The 25,151-nt window shown below is 51.8% G+C and overlaps 1 protein-coding gene and 1 long non-coding RNA gene across 4 annotated transcripts; one reads left to right on the top strand and one right to left on the bottom strand.

The window, feature by feature from the left end:
* Positions 1-1,169: 1,169 nt before the first annotated feature.
* On the bottom strand, positions 1,170-13,266 carry ZNF598 (zinc finger protein 598, E3 ubiquitin ligase). 3 transcript variants are annotated; one of them, XM_087815721.1, is made up of 13 exons: positions 13,033-13,251; positions 7,487-7,599; positions 6,610-6,739; positions 6,007-6,218; positions 5,680-5,897; positions 5,057-5,174; positions 4,251-4,456; positions 4,029-4,113; positions 3,670-3,916; positions 3,141-3,516; positions 2,489-2,636; positions 2,235-2,385; positions 1,170-2,131 (listed from the first exon to the last, which is right to left on the bottom strand). In XM_087815721.1, exons 1-13 carry the CDS (start codon positions 13,249-13,251, stop codon positions 1,778-1,780), a joined length of 2,577 nt encoding a protein of 858 aa, XP_087671847.1. In that variant the 3' UTR covers positions 1,170-1,777. The 3 variants fall into 3 exon arrangements, with proteins under 3 accessions (XP_087671847.1, XP_087671849.1, XP_087671848.1); XM_087815723.1 differs by having other exon boundaries at positions 3,141-3,916; positions 13,033-13,266; XM_087815722.1 differs by lacking the exon at positions 13,033-13,251 and having other exon boundaries at positions 3,141-3,916; positions 6,610-6,735; positions 7,487-7,575.
* Positions 13,267-13,584: 318 nt separating this feature from the next.
* On the top strand, positions 13,585-24,670 carry LOC148093567 (uncharacterized). Its single transcript, XR_015714277.1, has 3 exons — positions 13,585-13,976; positions 20,714-20,903; positions 23,117-24,670. It is a non-coding gene; the product is annotated as an uncharacterized LOC148093567 (long non-coding RNA).
* The last annotated feature ends 481 nt before the right edge of the window (positions 24,671-25,151 follow it).

Genomic DNA, 25,151 nt, shown 5'->3' with positions numbered 1-25,151 from the left:
AATGGAAAAAATATCCTCGGGTGAGTACTAACACAAAAAAGGGAAAAAAAGTAAGAAGAGATTTCTAATTGGTTAGTGACCTCCTGGTTAAGTGAAGCAGTTGGAGCTGGAATGCTGGCTCTGCCACATTCACACTTGGCCATCTTGGGCAAGTCTCTTAATTAGTCTGTGCCTCAGGTTCCCCTTCTGTAAAAGGTAATAGTTCCTATCACATAGGGCACGGTGATAACACTTGTAAAGAGCTCAAAGCAGTACTTGTCAAACAGCCAGAACTAAAGTGTCACCTAGAATTATGGGTTTTGCTTAAGAATAGGTATTTTCAGTATCATTAATGTGGCATCCCAGTTTCCAGATTGCTCCTGTGGGGTTGGTTGTACTCAGGTCTGCAGAGGGCACTGTGAGGCGCTTGTGTGTGGTGGGAAATGCAGGTAGCTTCTGTGTGGCCACTGATGCACTGGCGATGAAGGGTGAAGGGGGTGGAGGCTCTCTTCTAGGGGGTGGTGAGCATGGCTATCACCCAAGGACACTGTTCCAGTCCCAGCCCTGGGTGAGCAGCCATGTGGCTCTGGCCTGGCTCTTCTGCAGGCCACTGACTATGGCCTTTATCACCATGGGTGCCCCCTTCCGTTTTTTAGAAAGATATCTCCATTTCTTCTCACTTAAGGACGTTTCCGTTGCCTTATTTTGATGTGGTTATGTGTTGAGAACTTTTTCCTATTTGTATGTGTTTAGGGCAGAAAGGCGAGATTTCAGTACGTGTCTGGTCCCCTTCCGAAATATCAGATCACAAATTATTTTCTTACAGTAATTCAGATGTGCCCCCCCCCCCCCCCCGTTTCTAAATTGTTCTTGTTGAAGTTCATCGTTAGTAGCTCTTTCACCCATCTTTGTATGAAAACCTTATGTCTATATGCCTCTCACATTCTGGAAGTATAGTTTACTGGGTACAAAGTGTAGGTCAAACATGGCTGTGTCTATTCCTGGAAGGCTTGGGCAATGCTAGACCTCCAGGACTGGCTTGGTTGGCTTCTGCTTCCTGTGAGGAAAACCCAGCTACCCAGCTCTCCCCACAGACCGTCTACTGGCTGACCACCTGAGCTGTAACATGTAGAGTTCCCCTCACTACTGAGTGACCTCAAAAGGCAGAGAAGCTCAGAATGCCAGCTATGTGCATTATTGCAAAATAAATTTATTTGAAGATAAACTGTTTTATAAAAGGTCAGAGGCAATTAGAGATCCCAGATTCAGCTTCTTATAGAAAGATTTAACTTCAAGTAGCACAATTTTGTGTCTGCTTTTAATCCTGAACATTCTTGAATCATGAAAACAGCCAACTGTTTACACAACACACGCAATATCTTACTCCAGCACCAGTGGAACCACAGCTTTAGGCTTAGGGGCGTGGTGCTGCAGCCCTCAGGCTCAGGAGGTCCCAGATGGGCCACTGTGGCCACTGGCTCTGACAGCATGGACAAGTCCCGCATTGGCCCTTCCTTCCCCTGGCACCTTTCAAAATCATGAGCTACAAACCAAGACTGGCCCACCACTGAGGCAGGGGTATCTGCCCAGCTCCCAGGAGGAAACCAGATGGACTCCTGCCTAACTGCTGACATGGTGAAGTGGGCTATCCTTGTGACCCCTGGTGGGCCGGCCAACCAAGGGGCCTGAGCAGGTGGCCTCATCAGGGCCTTACCTGGCTGCCTGGCAGCCCAGGAGGAGGAGGAGGAGGAACAAAGGAGGCTCATGGGTGTGGCTGCTCCTGCTCACATAGCGGGAGCTATGTGAGGGTCCTGGCAACAGCTTGCAGGGAGGGGAAGTCGTCGTCCCGGGCAGTGTGCAGAGCCTGGTGGCTGCTGACATCACCATTTGCGAGTACCTGCTGGCAGGTAGGGCACACACGGCAGTCCAGGCTCGCCTGCTGGGTGCTGGCTTGCCATGCGCTCTTCTTGTTCTTCTTGCCCTTGGTGCCGGGAAGCCTCTCTTGGCCTCGGAAGTCTGTGTGTGCAGACAGCAGCTCCTGCTGCTTGGCTGTGTCGGGCAGGAGCACCAGCAGCTCATTGAAGATCTTCTGGAAGTTCTCCCCAAGCAGGTCCCGGCAGCTCTTATAATACTGGGCTGCGGAGATCACGCCCTGCCACCCAGCGCCAGACCCAGTCACCCTCGGCCCAGGCCTGGGCCCCAGGTGGCAGGCTGTACCCCCATCCACCCCCATTCGCTCCCCCCACCAGCCTGACCTGTCTAAACTCTCCCGAATGACTCTTGAACTGGCTGAAGCGGGCTTCGTCACTCTGCAGGAAGTCCTTGATGGATTGGATAAGCTGTAGGTTCCTCTCCCGGAAGTTCTCAGGGACCAGGTAGGCCCGGGGCGCTGGTGTCAGCCTGGGTCTGGAGTTGGGAGATGGAGGCTTCAGTCTTTGGGGTGGCCGAAGGTGAGGGCGCTCTCCCCTGGCCCCCAGGGGCAGGGGGCCAGGCAGCCCACCACACTTACGCTTTTGTGGTGGTGGTAGTGCTGGGGACACAGGCTGGGTGGGGGCTGGGCAGGCCGGAGAAGCCGGGGGGTGGCTTGCTGACTGGGGGCACCAGACCCGGCGGAGGTGGGGGTGGAGTGCCCTTCAGGAGCACCACAGTGCTGAAGCCTGCGTGGGTGGCACATCAAGACCCAGAGAGTGACCCTCACTGGCCGGGAACTGCCACGCTTCATTCCTCGAAACCCACAGGCTGCCCGGCTCACCCAGGTCAGGCTTCCATCCACAGACCACACCTCCCCTGAATAGCAGGCTCAGAGCCTGATGACGCCCAGAGCCAACACACGTGTTGTGCTCCCTTGTGGCAAATGCTGGCATAAGTTAACTCATTTGCCCCAATCTTGAGAGGGTGCCAGGACTGCCCAGTTTTACATGGAGGAAAGGGACAGAGAGGCTAAGTGGTGGACCAAGGTCACACTGTTCACAGATGACAGCATCTGCATTCAGACTTCCACTATGCTTCTGAGGAAGCTGGAAACCATTGCACAGGCTCATCTACAGTCTAGTGTTTACTGGTACAACACAACCTTGGGCCTGGGGGGGACTCCAGCCTGACTCTACTGCCCCAACCCCTTCCCAGACACTCAGAAACAACCCTGAGCCAGGCGCACCTACCTGGGGGAGGGGGCATCCTGGGCGGGCAGGGGCCGCCAAGCGCTGGAAAGTCTTCCTGGGGCGTGGGGCAGGGGAGGGGCCCCAGGGGCCGTGGGAGTCCTGGGGGTTCCTTGGGGACACTCCGAGTAGGGGCTGGCCCCTCTGTGTGTCCATTGACGATGACGGCAACATTCCCCTCAGCTCTGCCCGTGGGGGCCAGGGAGGACTGCTCAGCCCCAGGGCGCCTATCTTTCTCAGAGGGCAGTAGCAGGGGTGACATGGCACCCAGCTTCTCAGAGCCCACTTTCTTCTTCTTGCCGACTTTGGTGAAGGTCGGGGTAGAGGCAGGGGCCAGCAGGGAGGACACAGTGACTGTGGTGGGCACGCTTCGCAGCTCCTGGGTGGTGAGGCCAGTGCGACTATCCTCCTCTTCCTCCTCCTCCATGGGGGGTGGCCCACCCTTCTTGCTGCCCTTACCCCCCTTCCCAGCCTTCCTGGGGGGCTGACTGCCCCCGCTGGTAGCCTGGGCCCCTGGGATGGGTTGCACCACCTTCTTGCTGCCGCTGCTATTCCAGGCAGAGATGAGGCTGGTGGGGGCTGTACTGGGCTTGGAGATGGAGGACACCAAGGCAGGGAAGTCATCCTCCTGAAAGGTGCTCCTGCCCCTGGCAGGAACAGGGTACACCAGTGCCAGCCCCACAGGGCCCAGGGCTGCTGCCGTGGAGGAGGAGGAAGCAGAGGTGCAGAGACTGGGAAAATCTTCGTCCTTGAGCTTCGAAGTGAGGGGCGGAAGGGTGCTGAGCCCAGGGAGGGGAGAGGGGTCAGTGGCCTGCCAGGCCCTGGACTGCCCTGCACCCACCCTCCATATGAACTCCACACTTTTGCAGCCCAGTTCGTGTGCATGTGTACCTCAGAAGTGTAGCCCCTGCAGCTGAGCTGGTGGCTGGCAAGGCCTCTTGGCTTACAGGACCATTTGTTGAGGCTTCCTTAGGACCTACAAGACACAAAAGGATCCTATGTCAGGGCTGACCAACGTCAAGGGAACAGAAGCAGGCCCTCTGGGGTGACCAAGGAGCTTCCCAGATGGCTCCTAGGCACATGCAGAACTGCCTGCAGGCAGGGCCAGCTCACCTGGGCCTTCACCCTGAGTCTGGAGCAGGCGTCGAGGACCCCGGGACTCCTCGGCTCCCCACATCCCTGCCTCTTCCTTCTTGAGCCTGCTGCCCTTCTCCCGGTCCTCGCTCCTGTGTGTTTCCTGCTGCAGCTGCTGCTGCTGCTGCTGCTGTGTGGCCACCGAGGCCCGGACAGCAGCTGCCACTTCTCGGTCCTCTTCTTCCCTGAGATGGGGAGGCCTTCAGACTGGGCAAGGCCCTGGACTACAGTGATGTGCAGGGCAAGGGGCTGGGGAGGGGCCGGTCCTTAGGAAGCCAGGACGCCAGGAGGTGCCAGGAGCTAGGCCTAGGGCCAGCTGAGTCAGTGCTGGTTCACCCTCGCTGGCCACAAGAGGGAGCTGTGGAGCAGCAGGTGTCCTCCTGCCAGCCTTAGGCTGTGGCTACAGGCAGCACCTGGGCTCAGTGCTCTGGGGTAGCACCTGGAGTCCCCAGATGCCTGGATCCTGCAGGGCATCGGGGGCAGCCCCCGGCTGAAGCATGTGCCTACAGCACTGGTGTTTCACAGCACAGCTGCAGTGAACCCCCAAGTGACATAGCCCCTCTCACCCACCCCGACCTGCAGGTTCTGGAGTGTCTGGCTGAAACTAAAGGAAAGAAAAGGGAATGTCTGCTCGCTGAAGACAATGAGCCAACCCTATTGCCATGTTCAGGACACCAGAAGGCCAGAGTCCCCTGACCCCTGTGCCTGTTCCTAGCCCAGCAATGGACCGCTGCCATCACAGCTGTGGTGCCAGAAGAATGTCAGCAGCATGCAAATCCTCCCACCTCTTGTACCTCCAGCTTCCTCGGCGGCTCTGCTGGGCTCCACGGCCAATGGCCCGGCCTGCTCGGCCCTGTCGGTTGTACCTGTCCACCTCTTCATAGTCCTCGCCACTGACGATCCCTATGGCCAGCACATAGCCTGTCACACATGGGCCCAGGCCAGGCAGACACTAGTGCTCTGGCTTGTACAACAGAGGCTTCCCTGCCCCCACAGCACATGAGCCCAAGGGATGAGCTTAGACACCTCGAGGCTTCTATGGCCTGGGCACCATGTTGGAGCAAGAAATGGGCTTAGAGAGAGGTCTGGACCTGCCAGCTGTGCAGCCTCAGGACAGGGCCCTCACACAGCAGGTGCTCAACAATCTTTCAACCCAGAGAGTCCTAGGGACCCCAAAATAGCAGACCCTAGATGCTGTGGGAAATGGCCAGGAAAAAGAGCTCCCTGCAGTCACAGCATGCTCAGAGAAGCAGGCTCATCAGGTGTCCCTTGTCCCCAATGACACATGAAGGGTTGAATCAGGGCCTGGGTCTGAGTCCTCCAGAGCAGGAAAATGTGAACCCTGCCTTGGATGCACCAGGCTGGAGCACTTGGGAGCCCTGTTTGGAAGAGAGGAGGCCCTGCTCACCTTCATTCCGGCGCGAGTGTCGCGGCGTGTAGTTGAACTGCAGGTCGATCTGGCGGTTTTGGCGGGCCTCGGCGCGGCTCCGGCTGTGGCAGGCTGTCTTGTGGGCCTTGAGGTCAATCTCGGTGCGGAAGGCATGGGTGAACTGCTCTGTACTGCAGCGGCCCTCCTCGCACAGGAAGTGCTTCTCCCGGAAGTGCTCACGCAGATAAGCATAGTCGCTGACAGGGTGTCAGCAGGAGCCCTGTCAGCCCTACCACCCCAGCCAGTGGCCTCTGCCCAGCTTGCTCCAGGTGTCCTAGGGACCACCCCATGCTGTCCCGCACCCACCTATAGTAGTCTTGCGCTCCATCCGAGTCACAGAAGTGGCAGAAGTAGTGGTCTCGACGCAGGTGCTTTAGCAGCTCATCGTTGTCTAGGTAGCGCTCATCGCAGAACTTGCAGAGTGGGTGCCCGCGGTGCGATGTGTCATCGGGGTCTCCCTGCATGCGGTGCCTCGCCAGGTCTTTGCGAGAGTACCACTTGCGCTCATATGTGAAAATCTGCAAGGAATGGGGCTGGGCACAGGGTGCAGGCTCCCAGGCCTCCCGACCCTTCCCACAGCCTGACTACAGAGAGGTGCCAGCTCGGCTCCAGAGCCCCCAGACACTAGGAGCCTGGTGGGCCTACATAGTCACTGGGAGCCCCTCCCTGCCTGGGTTGTGTGCAGCCTGACTGCCCACACCCCGGGGCTCTGTGAGGCAAGAGAGCTGGGGGGATGCTGAGGACTCCGGGGTCTGGCCTGTCCAGAGTCAGACAGCAACCAGTCTCTCACAGGTGTTTAGCTAAGCCCTGCCATACCACCCCCTCTACAGGGCCTGACCACCATCTACCTCTGCCTGGGTTCTCTCTGGGTCCGAGAGCCCCAGATGGGTACTGTGGGGTAGGGCGCACCTTGAGGTGTTTGAGGCACAGCTTGCAGCAGAAGAGCTCATGCTGCTTCCTCATGTGCTGCTCCAGGTCCCCGAAGAGGCCGAAAGGTGGCAGCTCAGGGCACCTTGGGCACTCGTGCTGCAGCAGCTGCCTGGGAGACACCGAGAGCCACCCGCCCCCGCAGACAATCAGCGTCCCCATCTGGAACAAGCACTGGCACCTCCTCACAGCCCCTTGCTCCATGCCTCTGTAGATGCCCTGGAAGTAGGAGCCAGGATAGGCACTCCCACCTGTACCCTCCATGGCTCTGACCTGAGTCAGATGGTGCTAGGCATGGGGTCAGGAGCTGCTCCCTGCCAGGGCCCAAGTCAAGCAAGGCCGCAAAATGGGATTGAGTCTATAATCCAGCAGACTAACCCCTGCATCAGGTGGAAGTGATGATAAGTCCACACAGAGGGCTGGGTTCAAAAGCCCAGGTTCTAGCCAAGCCAGGGGCTACCCCTAGGACTTAACCCCATGACAACTATATCCCTTCATGGGCTTTTCCCGCCATGGGCCAAGAGGCTGACTTGTAGGAGCTCTTGTGCACCTCAAAAGGCTCCAGAAAGCAGGCACTGGGTGCTATGCCAGGAGTGCTTTCCCTGATTTCACCCCTTGGCCCCGTCTCTACTGACCTAAGGAAGGGTGTGCTTGTGTCTCGTTACAAGAGAGGAAACGGAGGACAGGAACCCAGATACCTGGCCCTTGATGTCTATGCTGCACCAAGTGCCCCCACCCTCCTGAGGGTTTTGGGGAGCACAGAAGGTGATGGGGATGTACCCACCCTTGCCATAAAGTGCCCCACAGACACAAGCCAGCCACAGACCCTAGGAGCCCGAATTGATGCTTCCTCTCTCACCTGTACAAGGCAAATACTTTCCCGTCAGCAAAGTAGATATCATACTTCTTCTCATGCTGTAGCTGGTGGATGGGGATTGTGGCGAAGGCGGGAAGCTTCTTCCCGAAGACCACCTGGAACCAAAAGTGGGTGCCTAGTGAGCAGGGCAGTGGACAGCCACTGGAGGACACAATCAGGATGAGAAGAAAGGGCACTCTGGGATCCTCCTGGGAGGCCAGAGGCAGGCCCCAGGGGACAGCACCCTCTACCTCTCTGGGCCAGTGGAGGCCCCTCTCCTCACCCTCAGTCCATGAACTTGGGGTTGCTGGGACAGAGACGCAATGCCCAGCCTCACCACCAGGAGGCGGGTGGCTCCCTATTCATTCATAGCCAAATCTACACCTGGACAGAGGCTGTCCCCCAGGAGCAGTGACCCCCAGGGGCAGTGACAGGGACCAAACGCCCAGGCGAACCAGGGTTTAATCCCATGGAGGTTGAGCACAGGACAGTTTTCATGGGGAGAAACAGGAGTCCAAGAAGTGGCTAAGGAAATAACAAATGCTGTCAGGCTAGGATGGGTCAGGTGACCATATGTCAGGGCCCGGCAACCCTGCGTCCACCCATGATGTTTCCATGACACAATAGGAGAGAGGCTCCTCCACAGGACCCAGCCTGTTCTTGGCCAGCTTCCTGCCTGTTAACTGGGCTGTCTGTAGGAGCCAAAGGACAAGCTGGTGTGCATGTGACAGGGCTGGACATGGAAACCTCCACAGCTCAGCAGCTCTTCAAGGGTCTCCAACATTCACTCTTAGGTAAAGCCTGCTGGGCCTGCTCTGCCCTTTCACAGACCCCTGGCCTCCCCTCTGGGCCAACAAGGGCACTGCTCTCTCTCCAGGACTCCCTCATCCTCCAGCCCCCCTTTCTCTCTGGCCCCTACTCTTCTCCCTTGGGCCAAGACACCAGCCTGTCTCCTCTCTCCATGCCCCTTCCTGCTCCCCCACTGTCCCTCCAGCCTGGAGCTGGCTACTGGCCTCAGCTCCAAGTCCTCAACAAGAGACTGGGGGCGGGGGATGGAGGGATCTTCACATTAAGAAAGGTCACAACAAGGTCATCCCTTTATGTTTAGGCTCAGCCAGGAAGGATGTCTGCTATCAGACTGGCCATGAACTTGGAAAGTATAGGACTGGCTGGGGAGAGCAGGTGGTCACACTGTCCTGGGGAGCAGCAGGGTAGTTAAAACTGGTTCCCTGGGTAAGCAGCCAGGGAGCTCAGCCTCTACCTCTGAGGACACTCTGGGAGGTACAGGAAGGAGGAGGCTAACACCCAAGTCTGCCCCCAACTCTGCTTCGACAAGAGCTAGAGGGAGGTGTCACTGTCCAGCCACACCCATTCTGATAGGTGGGGTTGAACAGGGCCCCAACAGGCCTTTCTTCTCTGGTCCTCAGGTGCCGCAAGGCCAGGCACTGCCCTCTGCCACATACCAAGCTAGAGTGGGAGCCTCATCCCAACTGACTCCCATGTCCTCAACGGGGAGTTGCAACTTCGCTACCAAAAGGTCACCCTCCACATCCCTCCCCAGCTTATCCTCAGGCCTGGGCCTCAAGCTGGCGTCTTCTCCTGGGATCTGCTCTCCTGCCTTCTGACTCCTCCCAAGGGTAACTTTCCAGCCCAGATACCAGGTCCTCCTGCATCCTGCCCAGGGACAGGTGCCCGAAGGCCCAGAGCTGAAAGCCAGGCAGGACACTGCTGGAGGAGCTATCTGCTGAATGAGGTGCCCTAGCTAGGCTGACACAACACAAGCTGCAGATTTAGGAGCCCTGGCATCTGCCTGCAAGGTGGTCAGGCAAGCAGCTTACCAGAGAATCCTTTAGGCTGCCAAGAAGCATCCAAACAAAACAGACTCATCAGAGAAAAGACTTCCTTCCCCAGAAAAAACCTGTGCTGGGACGCCCCATCACACTACCTCTCTGCTCCAGTGCCCTCTTTTCAGTGGTCAGCTCCCATCGACTGTGGGCAGTGTGTCTCTTGGGCTGCAGGCACCCTTGCCACAGACAGAGGCGAGGTACAGGCCTCAAGACCAATCACCAGGCTGCTTGGGTGGGCGCTTGTCCCTTCTGAGTAGTCTGGTGGGGGAGCCTAGGCTGGGCATACCTGAGCCAGGCCAGGAGAAGGGGGATACTAGGTTGGCTCAGGAAGGGACCAGAACCATAGGAAATTGGGAAAGGAAAGTGACCATAGGCATTCAAGTGCATTGCTGGGATTTTATGAGAATGAAGGTGAGCAGGTTTGGAGCCAGGTGTGTGGAGCGGGGAAATGCTAACTGCCCCTCCCAGACAGGATATGAGACCAAGACAGCATGCCCCACCCCACCCCAAGCCTGCACCAGAGACTGAGCCCAGCAATGAGCTGCGAGTGGATGGCAGTGCAGCCTGGTATGGCTAGTGACCCTGTCCCCCGCAGAGGATGAGGTGAGTGGTAAGACAGAATGTTTGGACAAGGACAAGGGCAGGGTGGCCTGGCGAGGGATGGGCAGGAACCCACCAGGGATCCCATAAGTGTGACCTGAGACCCACCCACCCTGGTGATCACCTGATGGAGGGGGGTCATGGGTCCAGAGACAGAGGCCAGGTCAGGCCTGGACACCTGAGGCTGGGCCATCCTGGGCAGCCCCTGGGTAGGCCAGGCAGTAATTGACCAAGGAGGAAAGTACACTCCTGGGTGGGCTCAGGATGGCCAGGCTAATCCCTGAGGAAAGAAAGGGGGAAATGAGGGTGAGAGAGCTCCCACTGGAGCACTCCACAAGGACGAGACTGGGGCTTTGCTGCTCCCCACTCCCAATAGGCACTAAGAGTAAGTCATGAGAGGACAGGTGCTGCCAGCAGTGACCACTGGCAAGCACTGGCAAGAGTGAGCCAGATGGTGAGGGTTGGCCCTACGGCTTCCCTAGGAAATATAGTGTGGGTCCCTGGGGATTGTTCCACCTAGAGAGTACAGGCAGCAGAGGATCCCAGATGATGATATTAGAGAAGGAGGTCTAGGACCAAGGTGGTTAGGAGACACCAACAACAGAAAAGCATGACCTGAGTCAGCAGGTCCTGCCTCAGAACCTGCCTTCAGCCTCCCCTCCTACTTCCTGCCTATGAAATAGGGGGTGAGGCTTTAGGTGGCCTTGAGGGCCCCTCCTAGCTCAGACACATCCATTTTGTATAGCAGTCCTATCAAGCCTCTTTGACATCACTGGGGATCAGGGCAAGGGGAGAGCAAGACGAGAATCATCTTTTGGAAGAAGTTACCTGTGGGAAAGATGCGACCAGGGGGACTTGACATCAGTTTCGACCTGTGTGCACTCAGTCTCCAACTGAGCACCCGCCAGCAATCTAGATTGATCGGGCTCCTTGACTGACCAGCAGCTGCAGGGCTATGCTGCGTCTGCTCTTCCCAATGCCGGCCCCCACAGGACGGCAAAAGGAAGCACTCGGTCAAGGTATAGGGATTCACCAGCAAATAGAACTGGCCTGTTCCACATAGCATCTTGGCACACTTTCCTCCCAGTTTTTCCCCCAAAGATTTAGTCCCACAAGTGGGGGGAGAACAGAGGCAGATTCTGGGCTGGCGGTTGCTGTGGGATTCCCAAGTTGATACGGGACAAGCGAATTCAGAGGGCAGTGTAGAACTCAACATGGGAACAGGGAGGGTTAGGGTAAAGCTTTAAGTTCAAAAGTGAGAGTGCCCTGGCTGGTGTGGCTCAGTTGAGCGTCATCCCATGCACTGAAGGGTCACTTGCTGGTTCAACTCCTGGTCAGGGCACATATCCAGGTTGCGGGTTTGATCCCCGAACAGGGCGAGTACGGCAGGCAACCAATCAATGTAAGAGTCTCTTACATTGATGTTTCTCTCCCCCACATCTCTCTCCCTCTCCTTTCTTCTCTCTCTCAAAATCAATTTTTAAAAAATTATAAAAAAAGAGTGGGAGTGAAGCAGGATAAATGGAGAGGAGCATCATCTCTCCAAATTTCCTAGGACACCCTCCTGCAGCCCAGCGATTTGGGGCAGGCCTGACAAGGCAAGGGTCAGCCAGGGCCACGTGATGCCAAACCACACCCCAGCTGGACCCTGCTGACAGCTCATGTCAACATCCCCTTGCTACAGAGCACTTGGAGGGCATGGAACCCACAAGGAGTAAGAGAGGCCAGATGCTGGCTACAGTAGCCAAACATAGGTGTCAGCTCACTTCTGAGTGAGACCAGTAGTGCCCAGTTCCAGGACCTCCTCAACACCTTCTTTCCCAGATGGGAGCTATAGGTGTGCTGGGAAACCTGGCCATTCAAGAGTTTCGTCATGCTACACAAGATTGGCTGGCAAGGCAGGCTCTGGCATAGCTGGGAGGTGCCCTCTGAGTAAGCCCAAGGTTTCCCCGACTGTTCCCATACCCCAGATCTCTCCCAGGGCCAAGTCCATCTCCGTCCACCCCATTACAGACTGACAGCATCCCCAAGTGTCTTTTTTCTGATAGGCCACGAAGTAGGTGCCCACAGAGTGCTCATGAATTACAGAATCCACTCGGTGCCTTTATCATAAATGTCTACTTTCAAAAAGAAAAAAGAAGAAATCTATCCCCCAGCAATGTCATTTCTGCCTCACTTCTAGGAAGAGAAAGTCAGATTCCCTGGCATATGTCACCAGCCTAAGCTTTCCATGAACAAACCAGGGAAATTTCATAACACTGGAAGCAAACAGATCTCAAAGTGCAGCAAACCAAGGGAGCCCCAGCTAGGTGCTCCCAGCCAGCAGCTGGCACTGTGTGGGGGGGGGGGGGGCGGGGACTACACGACATGGACTCCCTGGGCCTTCTGATCCCTTCCCCCAGGCTTCCAAGTCTGGATAGACTCAGAAACTACTCCCTTCACTAGGGAGCTGAGTGAGCCCCCCAGTTGGAACTGGCAAGGAGGAAAACTTCATGACCCTTTTATCTCCACCCACCAAGCACCCTGAGGAGACCCCAATGGTTCTGTCTTGCCCTCTGGTGGGCAGGTCTGAGCGCTACCTCCACTCAATAGATGAAAAATGCCAGTCTCAGTACCGGGTGGGCCAGGGACACACAGGTAGGCTGGAAAAGCCATGTTTGACCCTGTGCTTCCAAAACAGATTGCCCTGTGTCCTCCACCAGAATGGAGACTCCTGAGGGATAAACTCCAAAAGACGAGCAGGTTGAGAAGTTCTTGCTCTGATCATGCTCATTCCTATGGCCCCACAGGAATCCCCGGGGTGCAGAAGGAAAGTCCCCCAGCTCTGTCCCCAAAGGGACCACTCCCTCTTCAACCCGTCTCCGCCACCTCTTGCCTCCCGGCCCCAAATGTCCCACAGTAGGCCCCATGGTCAGGACACTACCCCTGGTGGCCCGCCAGGCCTCTTTTGGAAGCCGGTGCCATCAGGCCCGCGGGCGGACATCAGGAAAGCAAAGTCTCCTTCCGGATGCCGGGTGCCCGCCGCCCAGTGTCGCCCCGCCCGGGCGCGCCCCCGTGACCGTCCCGGCACCCCGAACGCGCGGTCCCGCCGCGGCGACGCACCTGGCGCAGCTCCTCGCGGCACACGGCGCAGTATCGCTGTTCGCACAGCACCCGCATCTTGGTGGAACAGCGGTAGCACACCGGGTGGTCGCAGCGGCCCAGCGCCGTGGCCTCCAGGTCGCCGCAGCACAGCACGCAGCTCCCGCCGCCCCGCTCGGGCACTGCCGTCGCCGCCTCTAGGGCCGCGCGCCGACTATCGGCGTCTGCGGCCGCCGCCATGGTAAGGGCTCCGGCCCCCTCCCGGCCGGCGCGGCGCGGCCAGTCTCCCGGCAGGCCCGCCCCTTCCGGGGAGACGTCACCGCCCCGCCCAGCAACGGCTCAGGCCGGCGGAAGTGCTGGCTCAACTTCCGCTCCAGAAAAGTGCCGGTTAGAGTAGCAACTCTGACGTCGGACGCTCTAGCCCCAGCGACCATCTCGGAGGTCTCCAGCTCGTCTCTCCCCAGATCCTTTTTTTTGTGCGGGCCTCTCCTGCGGCTCCATCCGGGGGCTCCGTTCAATAGGGTTGCTAGTGTCAAAATCTGTGATAGAGACCTCAACCTAGACAGGAATTGAGAGGGCCTGTAGGAGGAGCTCTCACCCTATTATGTCAGTCAAGTCCTACAGGAAGAACTCTAGGGTAACAACAGAGCTCTATGGTCGTTTCTGCCCCTCCCCTTAACTTCCTGTGCCCCTCTTTAGGGTACTTTCTCCAACGTTTCTCGGCGGATTTTGCAGGTGGGTCACCTAGTCTGTAGGTTCTGAATTGCACTCCTTTCCTTTTCCTGAATAAATCCTTTTTGGTGGTGAAATACCTAGTCGACTTTTTTTACCGACGAATTTTGGGGTCTCACTTGGAATCCAGAGAAGAAACCCCCATTGCTTCGGGCTGGAGGGTAAACAGGTGCTGGCGCCCACAGAGCTGTCTTGAGCACACTGTCTCCTCTCCATTTCAGAAGCTGGACAGGGTAAGTCTCCCGGGACTACGCTTCTGCTTCTTGGTCTGACGCTCTCCAAGCTTTATTCTGGAACTGTTTTTGAGTTTTTTGTTTTGTTCATGAGCTAGTTTGGCACTCTGGCCAGACTCCCTGGGGAGATCAGGGTGTTTCTATGGGCTGCACTGCTATTTAGCCTTTGGCTTGTCTCTAGAGCAGGCTGTCTCCACTAAAGAATTTACTTTTTTACCCTTTGGCCAGGACTCTGAACAGCCTCTTCTGAAGTGAGATTGGCTGCAGGTTGCTAGAGCTGTTTTAGATTGTTTAGAGAAAAGCCTCTGAAAATGGGATCTCAGTTATCTAAATATTTTCAGAACGTCTTTCCTAAAGGCACTCCGCCTGAAATTTTGTTTATATAAGCTGCAGTCACTCTTTATGTGCTTATTTAACTAAATGGGGTTGTGTGACCAAAAGCACAAAAGTAATTAAAGAGTATCAATGGCCATTATGGGAAACCTTTGAAATTCTCAAACTTTTCCTGAATCCTAATTGGACAATTCTAGCGCTAAAATTGGCAAAGATAAATGGAATGCCTGCTTAGAGTGGTAATTTGAGACTTGAAAGGTTATCAAGAATCTGAAGTTGCCTCATTGTGCAATAAAGTTTTAGATGCAGATACTGAATGTATAAAGAGATAAAGCTTGGCTTCCTTGCTTCCAGCATTGTCTTGCCCTTCTCCCTCAACTCCTACGCCTCAGGCTCTCTTCTTCCCCCATCCTCCTCTGGAGGCCATCTGGCCTTCCACTATCAGCTTCTTTGCCTGCAGCTCCACCTCTGGTACCTTTCTTCTCTGAATTTCAAGTTCAACCCTCTGAGGATCCTAATAGACCTCAAGCTTCATATGTTCCCTGGACTAAAGCTGAACTTGTGAGCCATAGTGAGAGGATTTCCTAAAGTACCTGAGGACCCTCAAAAATGTGTTGAAGAGTTTGGCATAGTTATTCAAACCTATCAGCCTGGGTTTTCCAATTTATATCAGCTAGTTCATTTGCTAGTCATTGAAGGTCAGGCTCAGGATTGGATGAGACTGGCTAGATGGAAACATCCGAAACGGATTTAGAAAAAGAAACGTTGGGTTTTGTTTGTGTGTGTGTGTGTTGTTGTTGTTGTTGTTTTTGTCAAAATGCTAAAAAAAAACTTGCTGGAGACTTCTACCAAGCAATTCCAGTAGCCTTTCCAAAACCTGTTGATTGAAACAAAATTTAGGCCTGCTCACAAAAGCATAATGAACCTGTTCATGACTATTATAATCTATTTGAGATTGTTTTTAAACAAAAATCTGGCCTTCCTTCAGATGTTAATTCCACTCAAGTAGCTTTTAACTCTATATGTTCATTAGTGGGCTGAAGAGAGACCTTTCCCTTTTAATTAAAAGGACCAGGCCACCCGGCTGGCGTGGCTCAGTGGTTGAGCATTGACCTATAAACCAGGAAGTCACAGTCTGATTCCCAGTCAGGGCACATGCCCGGGTTGCAGGCTCGGTTCCCAGTGGGGAGTGTGCAGGAGACAGCTGATCAATGACTCTCTCATCATTGATGTTTCTCTCTCTCTCCCCCTCTCCCTTCCTCTCTCTGAAATCAATAAAACATATTAAAATAAGTAAATAAAGGACCAGGATGGGGTGAGAAACAAAGTCTACTCTAGATTTGGTTAATTTGGCAAATAAGTTTGCTTGCATCATAGATGAATCACCTAGAAGTAAGACTGCCAAGAATTTTGATTTTCACCTTTGGCAAATGAAGGGCCCCTATACAAAAACAAAAGCCTCCTGACTTCTGCAAAGAGCCAGGACATTGCAAAAGGGATTGTTGCAAATTTTGGCATTTCGGGTGCCTTCAGCCTTCCCAGAGTCCTCCTAATCACCAGTGGCGGAGCTCTGAGAAATACAGGTGTTCTTCCCAGTCCTCCCTCTTAATTGGCTTGGAGAAACTGGTCTCCAGATTGCCTGTCAATCTCTGTCCTGAGCTCAACACACTGCTATAAAGCAGCCCTGCTTCAGAGTAATAAACCAGTTCTAATTGTGGGATCTTAAACCTCCATGGGTTTCTGAGCCTGTCCCTTTTGTTTAGTCCCTTTAAGAAATACACACCCTTTTCTTCTTTTTTTAAAGACTTTTAAAATTGATATTTAGAGAGGGGGGTTTCTAAATTTGCATCAATTTAGAAACATTGATGCAAGCCACCTCCTGCATGCCCCCCACTGGGGATCGAGCCCTCAACCTGGCATGTGCCCTGACTGGGAATCAACTGGCAACCCTTCAGTGCACGGGCAACACCCAACTAGCTGAGCCACGCGGCCGGGGCACCCTTTCTTCTTTGTACCTCTGTTCCTGTTCATTTATTTATTTACTTTAAAGGAGTTTTTTCTTTTATTAATTTTTTTTTTCAGAGAGAGAGAAAAACACTGATTTATTGTTCCACCCATTTATGCAGTCATTGGTTGATCACGTGCCCTTACTGAGGATCGAACCTGAAACCTTGGTGCATTGGGACAGTGCTCCAACCAGCTGAGCTACCTGGCCAGGGCCCTATTCATCTATTAAGTTGAGATTTCCTAGGGAAGTATCCTGCCAGAATTTCTTTCTCCCTAAAGGGGGAAGTAATCCTAGAATTTGACAGTAGCTGTCAAAATAGCCAATCAGGTGAACTCAATGACCTTTCAACGTCTTTTATGTAGTATGTTCCACTTCCGACCATACTATACCTGAATCTGGGAACCCTGATCATTTGTCCCTATGGGACTAGCGGCCATGCTCTTTATGGGTAAAATTTTCAATTGATGTTGGCAGAATCCACACCTATTAAGATTCAAATAGATTTCTCACACCCCCTTCCCAAATTAATACCCCATAAATAAGGAAGCCCTTCAAGGCATAAAGCCCATAACAGAAGATTGCAAGGCTTGGCCTCATTGTCCCTGGCACTAGTCCCAGCACCACTCCCATTTCACCTGTAAAGATCCAAGGGCCAAGGGTGGTGTTTGCTCAGGACCTCTGAGCAGTATGTCACATTGTTACCCCTCAGCACCTCATTGTCCGTAACCCCACACGCCACTACCATCTGTCCCACTGGTAATTTACTTATGCAGTGCATTTGTTAGTATTGCAGTAAAGCTAGCGAACACCTTGCTGCTTTCGCTTGGAAAGGAAACAATTTACTGGGACAGTAATGCCTCTGGTTTTATGGAAAGCCCTTCTATTTGTCACAAATCCTGAAGGCTGATTTGGATGATATAACTTTCCCTAAAGGTTCTACCTTGTTGCAGTATGTGGACAATTTACTTCTTTGCTCTTCCTCTCACAGGAAGTCAGCATTCACCTGTTAGAACCTTTAGCTTTAAAGGGACATAAAGTCTCTAAATAAAAGGGGCAATTTTTCCAAACTTATTTGCTGTTTGGGACATCTGCTATCAGAACAAGGACTATACCTGGATCCAGATAGGCTTCCTGGTGTCCTAAGTTTCCCAAGGCCCAAAACTAAGCATCAGTTGTGAGGTTTTCTTGGGCTAATCAGCTATAGTTGAAACTGCACCCCAAATCTCTTATGACAAGACCTCTGTAAGTTTTACTAAAGAATTGACAGTCCTGATCCAATTTTATGGGAAGAACGAGTTGATATAGCCTTTAAAGCCTTAAAGGAGAGTTTAATGAACCCACCATACCTTGGGCACCCAAACTCTCGATTCCCTTTTTCTTTTTTGTACATGAAAAGGAAGGGAATGCTCTTGGAGTGCTCACCCAAAAGCATGGGGATCACCGTAGACCCCTAGGATACTATGGTCAGCAACTGGACCCTGTGGTTCAGGGATAGCCCCCTTGCCTTAGACTCATTGCTACTACTGCCCTTTGATTAAGGCCACAGAGGAAATTGTTGTGGGATCCCCTTTAACCATCTTTGTACCCCATGCAGTCGAAGCTCTTCTGGATTCTCATTACACCCAGCATTTTTCAGTAAGTTACCACACATAACTTCCACATAATGACCTTCATCCAGCTACTCTTCCCTCCAGTACTGGTGAAGCCCCTTTGACTGCCTGGCACTGATGGATCACCTAGTGACCCCTTGTGAGGATCTACTAGAGGCTCCTCTGAGTAATGCTGATTTCTCATGGTTTACAGACAGCTTCTATTTAAAGAATGAGAATTGTAAATCCTGTACTGAATGTGCTAAACCCCTTTGAGGTCAAGAAGGCAGCATTTTTACCTACACTACTTCACAGCAGGCTGCCCTTAACTTGGGCTTGTATTTTAGCCAAGGGTAAAACTGCCAACATTTATACTGAGAACACATGTGCCTTCAGAGTAGCTAATGATTTTGGAATGTTATGGAAGCAACATGGTGTCCTTCCTTCATTGGATGTTCTACTTCTTCCTGCTGCTTTAGCTCTTAAGATCCCAGGGCATTCTAAACTTGATTCTCTAGAAGCTAAAGGAAATCCCCTTGCTGACATTTCCACAAGGGATGGTGCCCTTAAGGGAACCAGCAGTAGTCAAACCTTTGTCATTGTCCAAAGGAATATTTCCCCAGCTGATAACTTAGGAAAACTGGCCAGAGACGCCCAATAGTTGGTTCCAGAAAAAGAAAAACAAGATTGGAAATCCAACAGTTGTTAGTTTGATAAAAAGAGAAAGCTGTGGTTGGACCTAGTTCTTCCATAGACTCTAAAATTTCCACTCCTAACTATTGTACATGCATTAAACCATTGATCTGTTGACCAAGTGATAGCATTTATAAATCAGTATTGGTGGGAAAATATTAATTAACAAAGCCATGAAAAGTGTCTGCCTTACTTTTTGCACCTGTCCGAAGTATAACCCAGGAAAGCCTGTTCACCCTGCTCCTGGACATTTTAAATTGCCTAATGGACCATTCAAGGTTTGGCAAATAGATTTCATACAGCTTCCCATCTCATGTTTTAGTCATGATTGGTATGTTTTCTCACTAAACTGAAACTTTCCCTTCTAGACAAGCTACTCCCTCTTCTGTGGCTAAAGTTCTGGTGGAGACAGGGCAAGTGGGCATCTCCAGAAGCAATCTGTTTTGGAAGCACAGGGTCAAACATGGCTTTTCCAGCCTACCTGTGTCTTTGCTCCCCCCTGCCCCCAAATACTGACACTGGCATTTTTCATCTATTGAGTGGAGGTGGCACTCAGACCTGCCCACCAGAGGGCAAGACAGAACCATTGGGGTCTCCTCAGGGTGCTTGGTGGGTAGAGATAAAAGGGTCATGAAGTTTTCCTCCTTGCCAGTTCCAACTGGGGGGCTCACTCAGCTCCCTAGTGAAGGGAGTAGTTTCTGAGTCTATCCAGACTTGGAAGCCTGGGGGAAGGGATCAGAAGGCCCAGGGAGTCCATGTCGTGCCCCCCCCCCCCCCCCCCCCCACACACACAGTGCTAGCTGCTGGCTGGGAGCACCTAGCTGGGGCTCCCTTGGTTTGCTGCACTTTGAGATCTGTTTGCTTCCAGTGTTATGAGATTTCCCTGGTTTGTTCATGGAAAGCTTAGGCTGGTGACATATGCCAGGGAATCTGACTTTCTCTTCCTAGAAGTGAGGCAGAAATGACATTGCTGGGGGATAGATTTCTTCTTTTTTCTTTTTGAAAGTAGACATTTATGATAAAGGCACCGAGTGGATTCTGTAATTCATGAGCACTCTGTGGGCACCTACTTTGTGCCCTGTCAGAAAAAGACATTTGGGACCCTGGCTGGTTTTGCTTAGTGGTTAGAGCGTCATCCTGGCGACCAGGTCACAGGTTCGATTTCCAGTCAAGGTCACCTACCTCGGTGCAGATTCAATCCCCACACCTGGTTGGGGCACATGGGGAGGCAACCAATCAATGTGTCTCATGTCAGTGTTTTTCACTCTCTCTAAAAATCAATGGAAAGAATATCCTTGGGTGGGGATTAAAAAAAAAAAAAAAGACACTTGGGGATGCTGTCAGTCTGTAGTGGGGTGGACAGAGATGGAGTTGGCCGTGAGAGAGATCTGGGGTCCAGGAACAGTTTGGAAACCTTGGGCTTAACTCAGAGGGCACCTTCCAGCCAGTCTTTCGTAGCATAAGGAAACTTGAACGGCCAGGTTTCCCATCCCATCTCTAGCTGCCTCTCAGGAAAGCAGGCACTGCAGAGCCTGGAAGGCTAAGAAGATTGTACAGGTAACCTGCCCAGGAACAGTAGTTAGGCCAGTTAATCAAGTTAGAGATTTCCAAAAGGGCCCTGGTCCCTTAGCTTGGCCCCTCACTGGGGGACTTGAAGCCTTTTTCATAAAAGTGGGTAAAACGGCCAGGGAATGGAAAAAAGTTTCTAGGTGCTCCTTGATAATGGTATTTCCATGACCTGTGGTACCAAAGCCTATTGCTGAATCTGACTCAATGAGATTGAGAGAACATGAAAATCTAATGATTCATAGATTCTGAAAGTTAGAATATTTAAACAGGCTTTATGTAAAGAAGTTGTGTCTCCTTTAATGTTTTATGGGAATGGATATTATGTCCTATTGGGGAACACTTCCCCTAACTAGTATTATAAAACCAAGACCTGTTGATAAGTCCGAATAGGGCCTACAGTTAGAAATGGGAGGTTTGGTGGAATTAGATAAAAGTTAGGAGAATTGGCACATTTGAGCAGGCTTTATGTCAAGTCATATCTCTTTTGCCTGATTTTGTTATGGGGGTGGACACTGTATCTCACTGGGGAACGTTTCCCTACCTAGTCTTGTAAAACAGGTGTGTAAAAACGCCCTTCAAGCCACATAAATTGGATGTGCTAAATGGAAATGTGCGCGATTGCCTGAGCCTGCACGGTGTGGAAGCGAAGCTGGAACAGATTCTCGGCCATAGCCCATGTGGAGTGTGAACGGGCTGTGGCCGCGCCCCATGAGCACCTCCTAGTGATGACCACTGGTATGTTAGACAAGACACTTCTCATTGGTGGAGCATTTACTACCTTGCTGTCAGACAGAAATTGAAGCTACTCACGCCTGAAGGACATAAAATGATCTTGAAACCTGAAATACCTACAGTGTCTTTGGTGATGTCAGAGAAATGCTCTAATGGGTATTGCAGGGCCCAGAGAGTAAGATAATGAAATGGAAGTGGTTTGTACAAGATCATGCTGCCTGGCGATAGCAAGGAGATAGGAAGAGGGAGCCTCTTTTCCCCTTGGACTGACTTAGAAACTGAAGAGTTGCTGGATTCTATTGTCACTTGGACAGTGCCCTATAAATAGCTCTTGGCTGAACAACAGAGAGCTGCTTGGTTTGTGGACAGCAGTTGCAAGGTAAATGGACAACATCCTGTTTGGAAGGCCACTACTCTGATCAAAGAAGGACTGGATTGCACGCTGTTTTTCCAGGAGTGATAGAGGAAGTGAGCAGCATTGAAAGCCTCTCTGGGTTTTTACTCAGTCATGGGCAGTGGCCAGGGGCCTGGCCATGTGGTCAGGCATGAGGGTAATGCAAAGCTGGCATATTAAAGGGATGCCCACATAGGGTGTGGTTCTGGAAATCCCTGTGGGAATTTGAGGGGTACATTAAAGTAGGATATGTTGATGTCCATCCAAAGAACCCCCTTCCAGGTTCAGAAGGTGATTAGAAACACCAAGTAGACCCTTTGGTACGCTCAGTCAAGGTGGTACTGACTGAGTGTACGGGCCCATGATATGAGTGGGCGTGGGGGGGCTGCCGCAAAACAGATGGTTTGAATCTAGACATAGTCCTCTTGCACCCTGCAAGGCACAAAAATGCCAACAAGGCCCGGCTGGTGTGGCTAAGTGGTTGAGCATTGATCCATGAACCAGGAGGTCATGGCTCGATTCCTGGTCAGGGCACATGCCTGGGTTGTGCCTCGATCCCTAGTAGGGGGCGTGCAGGAGGCAGCCAATCAATGATTCTCTCTCATCATTGATGTTTCTATCTCTCTCCCTTCCTCTCCCTTCCTCTCTGAAATCAATAAAAACATTTTATTTAAAAAAAATGCCTACAAGAACTGTTTCTGTCAACAAGAGACAGACTGCAGATGGCTCTGGGAAGGATTTCCCAGGGGAAGTGGATTACGTTGGACCGATGCCAGTAGCCCCATGGGGCTATAAGTGAGTCCTAACAGGAATAGACATTTAACTCCAGACTGGGTTTTGCATACCCAGGTACAGATGCTCAAAATACTATTCAAGGATTGGAACGGAAAGTACTGTACATGTTTGTACCATCAGCTTGTATTTCTTCAAACCAAGGAACACGCTTTATAGGCAATAATGTTCCACATTGTGCAGAGAAGTGTACTCCTTAGTATGAGTTTGATAGAGAATTGAAAAGGGCAGTTAAAACATTGTTGGTCTAAACAGCAGGAAATAAGGACATGAAGAGCTGGCTTACATGCCTTCAAGTTCTTCCCCACGTTACTGCAGCTTTTCTTCCTACCTGACATAGTGGTCCCAGGACCAGGGCTGCAGCTGTGGGTGCCAGAAGCAGGGAGGATTCTTAAGCAGGAAGCTGTAGCTGTACTGCTAAGCCTTTGTGTCAGAGTTCCTAAGGGCCTAGTGGGATGGGTTGTGCCTGCACCCCATCCCACAGAGTTGGGGCTGACAGTGGATGCTGGCGTGTTGCCTAGTGCTCTGGTCAGCCCATGAGTTCTGCACCTGTAACCTCTGTCCATCTGAGTGAGAGTGGCCTGAGGGGAGGCACTTGCTAGATTAGCGTGGCCACCTGCAATCTGGACCAGCACAGTGGTGGAACCTAACGACACTTCCACAGGTGGAAAAGTCTGGGTAAGATAAATGACAAATGGAGAGAAGGAGAAATAATAGCAGAAGTGAAAGGGATGAATAATTGTGTTATGCAACAAGGGAAATACAACATTTTATTTTTTATTAATACCTGAAGAGAGGCTCAGCAAGAGATTACACTCAGCCCAGCTGACGGGGCTCAGCGGTTGAGCATCAACCTACAACCCAGGAGATCGAAGTTCAATTCCTGGTCAGGGCACAGGCCAGGGTTTCGGGCTCGATCCCTAGCAGGGGGCATCTAGGAGGAAGCTGATCAGTGATTCTCATCACTGATGTTTCTGTCTCCCTCTCCCTTCTTTTCTCTGAAATCAATAAAAACATTTTTTTTTTAAAGGTAAAAAATAGAGAGGAGAGAGAGATTACACTCTCAGCCTGAAAGAGTGAAGCCATGTTTTTGCCAAGACCACCCATGCTGTTGGAACCTGACAGGTTTGAATGGCAGCCTGCCAACCTGAATGACATCATCCTGGGAGACATTTGCATATGGTAAGATGATGGACTAGATAGTTAATCATGACTGAATGATGTTCTAGTACTGGGCCAGTATTTTTTTAATTGATTTTAGGTGGGGGAGGCAGAGAGCAATATTGGGAGGCCGGAGATCGAACCCACCACCTTTTGGTGTATGGAACAATGCTCCAGCCAACTGAGCCACACCAGCCAGGGCTGGACCAGTATCTTTTGACCTAAGTGATTTGCTGTGAGGGATCTGAGTTAAATACCAGAGGTTGGACTGCAATAGTGTGATTTATCAGATGTTTGGCCTTCATCCATAGTTCCTGGCTTCTCTGCTCCCTAAACCCTTGGAATTTCCTAAATGTATCTTGTTAGGTTAATGAGGTAACTTTCGGAAGCACCTAAGGATGGGGGCTGGTTGCCAATGGAGCCAACCATGTGATTAGAGGATTGGACTTTGTGTCCCACCCCCATACATCAGGAAGGGAGAGGGACTGGTAATCTAGTAAGTAACATGATTCTCTAAGTTCTGTGAGCCTCTAGCAAATGAACCAAACCCAAGGAGCAGGGAATGGGAATCTGATTTTTTAAATATGTTTTTTATTGATTTTAGAGAGAGGAAGGGAGAGAGAAAGAGAAACATTGATGAGAGAAAATCATCAATTGGCTGCCTTCTGCACACCCCTACTAGGGGTTAAGCCCAAAACCCAGGCATAAACCCTGACCAGGAATCAAACCCTGCCCCCCTGGTTCATGGGTCGACACTCAACCACTGAGCCACACCAGCTGGACTTGGGAATCTGATTTATAGCCAGTTCTGGTCAGAAGCACCTGGGCTTGTGGCTAACCTCTGAAGTATGTTGTGGGGTAGGGGTGCTCTTGTAAGACTGAGCCCTACCTGTGAAATTTGATGCCATCTTCAGGTAGTGTCAGAATTTAGCTGAATTATTGGATACCCTGCTAGCACCTGAGAAGTGCTTGTTGGTGGGGGACCACCCCCATGTTGGAACCCCAATTCCAACCTGTAAGGAGGATCAGGAATCACTTAAAATCCTGGAGTGCTGAAAGCTAGAAGTTCCTCAAATTTCTGAGGGAATATGATTTTCAACTATAAATTCTGTGCCCAGAAAAACATTGAATCCAGCACACAAAGTCATTGACATAAAAAGGACAAATTATTTCTCTCCCATGTCCCCATTTGCAAGATTCCTGTGCAGAGGCTTAGAAAGCAGATGTCCAGATTGGGGCAGGAGGCCACCAGCTCCCAGAGGAAGGCCTCCAGAGTTAAATATGGAAATGATGATGGGTGACCTTGTATGCTTGAGAATTAGGAAAATTTATTGCAAGGAGCTTGACATATCTCTTAGAGCATTTGGGAGAAAATAGCAAAATAAGTTTATAAAAGAAATGACAGGCCCTCGCCAGGTGGCTCAGTTGGTTGGAGTATCATCCCATACACCAAAAGGTGGTGGGTTCAGCCCCCAGTTGGGGTGCGTGCGGGAGGCGGCCAGTCAGTGTTTCTCATTGTTTTGTTTTGTTTTTCTTAATTCTCACTTGAGCATATATTCTTCCTGACTTCAGAGAGAGAAACATCAGCAGGTTGCCTTCCTTATGTACCCCCACCGGGTGATCGAACCCATGACCTTTCCATGTATGGGACAATGCTCCAACCAGCTGAGCCACACCAGCACGGCCTCACATCAATGTTTCTCCCTTTCTCTCCCTAAAAGTCGATGGAGGCATATCCTCAGGTGAGGATTAAAAAATGAATTTTTAAAAATAAAAGAAATGGCAGCTATCAGTGAGAAAGTAAATGTGATCATGGTACAGTATTTGCCTCAGCAGAGAGCAGTGATTACATAGTGATAATAGAAACACTGAAATGACTTAACCAAAAATTAGGATAAAATGAT

Source organism: Miniopterus natalensis, chromosome 3, assembly GCF_054644295.1.
Source record: "Miniopterus natalensis isolate mMinNat1 chromosome 3, mMinNat1.hap1, whole genome shotgun sequence".
Taxonomy (NCBI): Eukaryota; Metazoa; Chordata; class Mammalia; order Chiroptera; family Miniopteridae; genus Miniopterus; species Miniopterus natalensis.
This window is presented reverse-complemented; position numbering and strand designations above follow the sequence as displayed.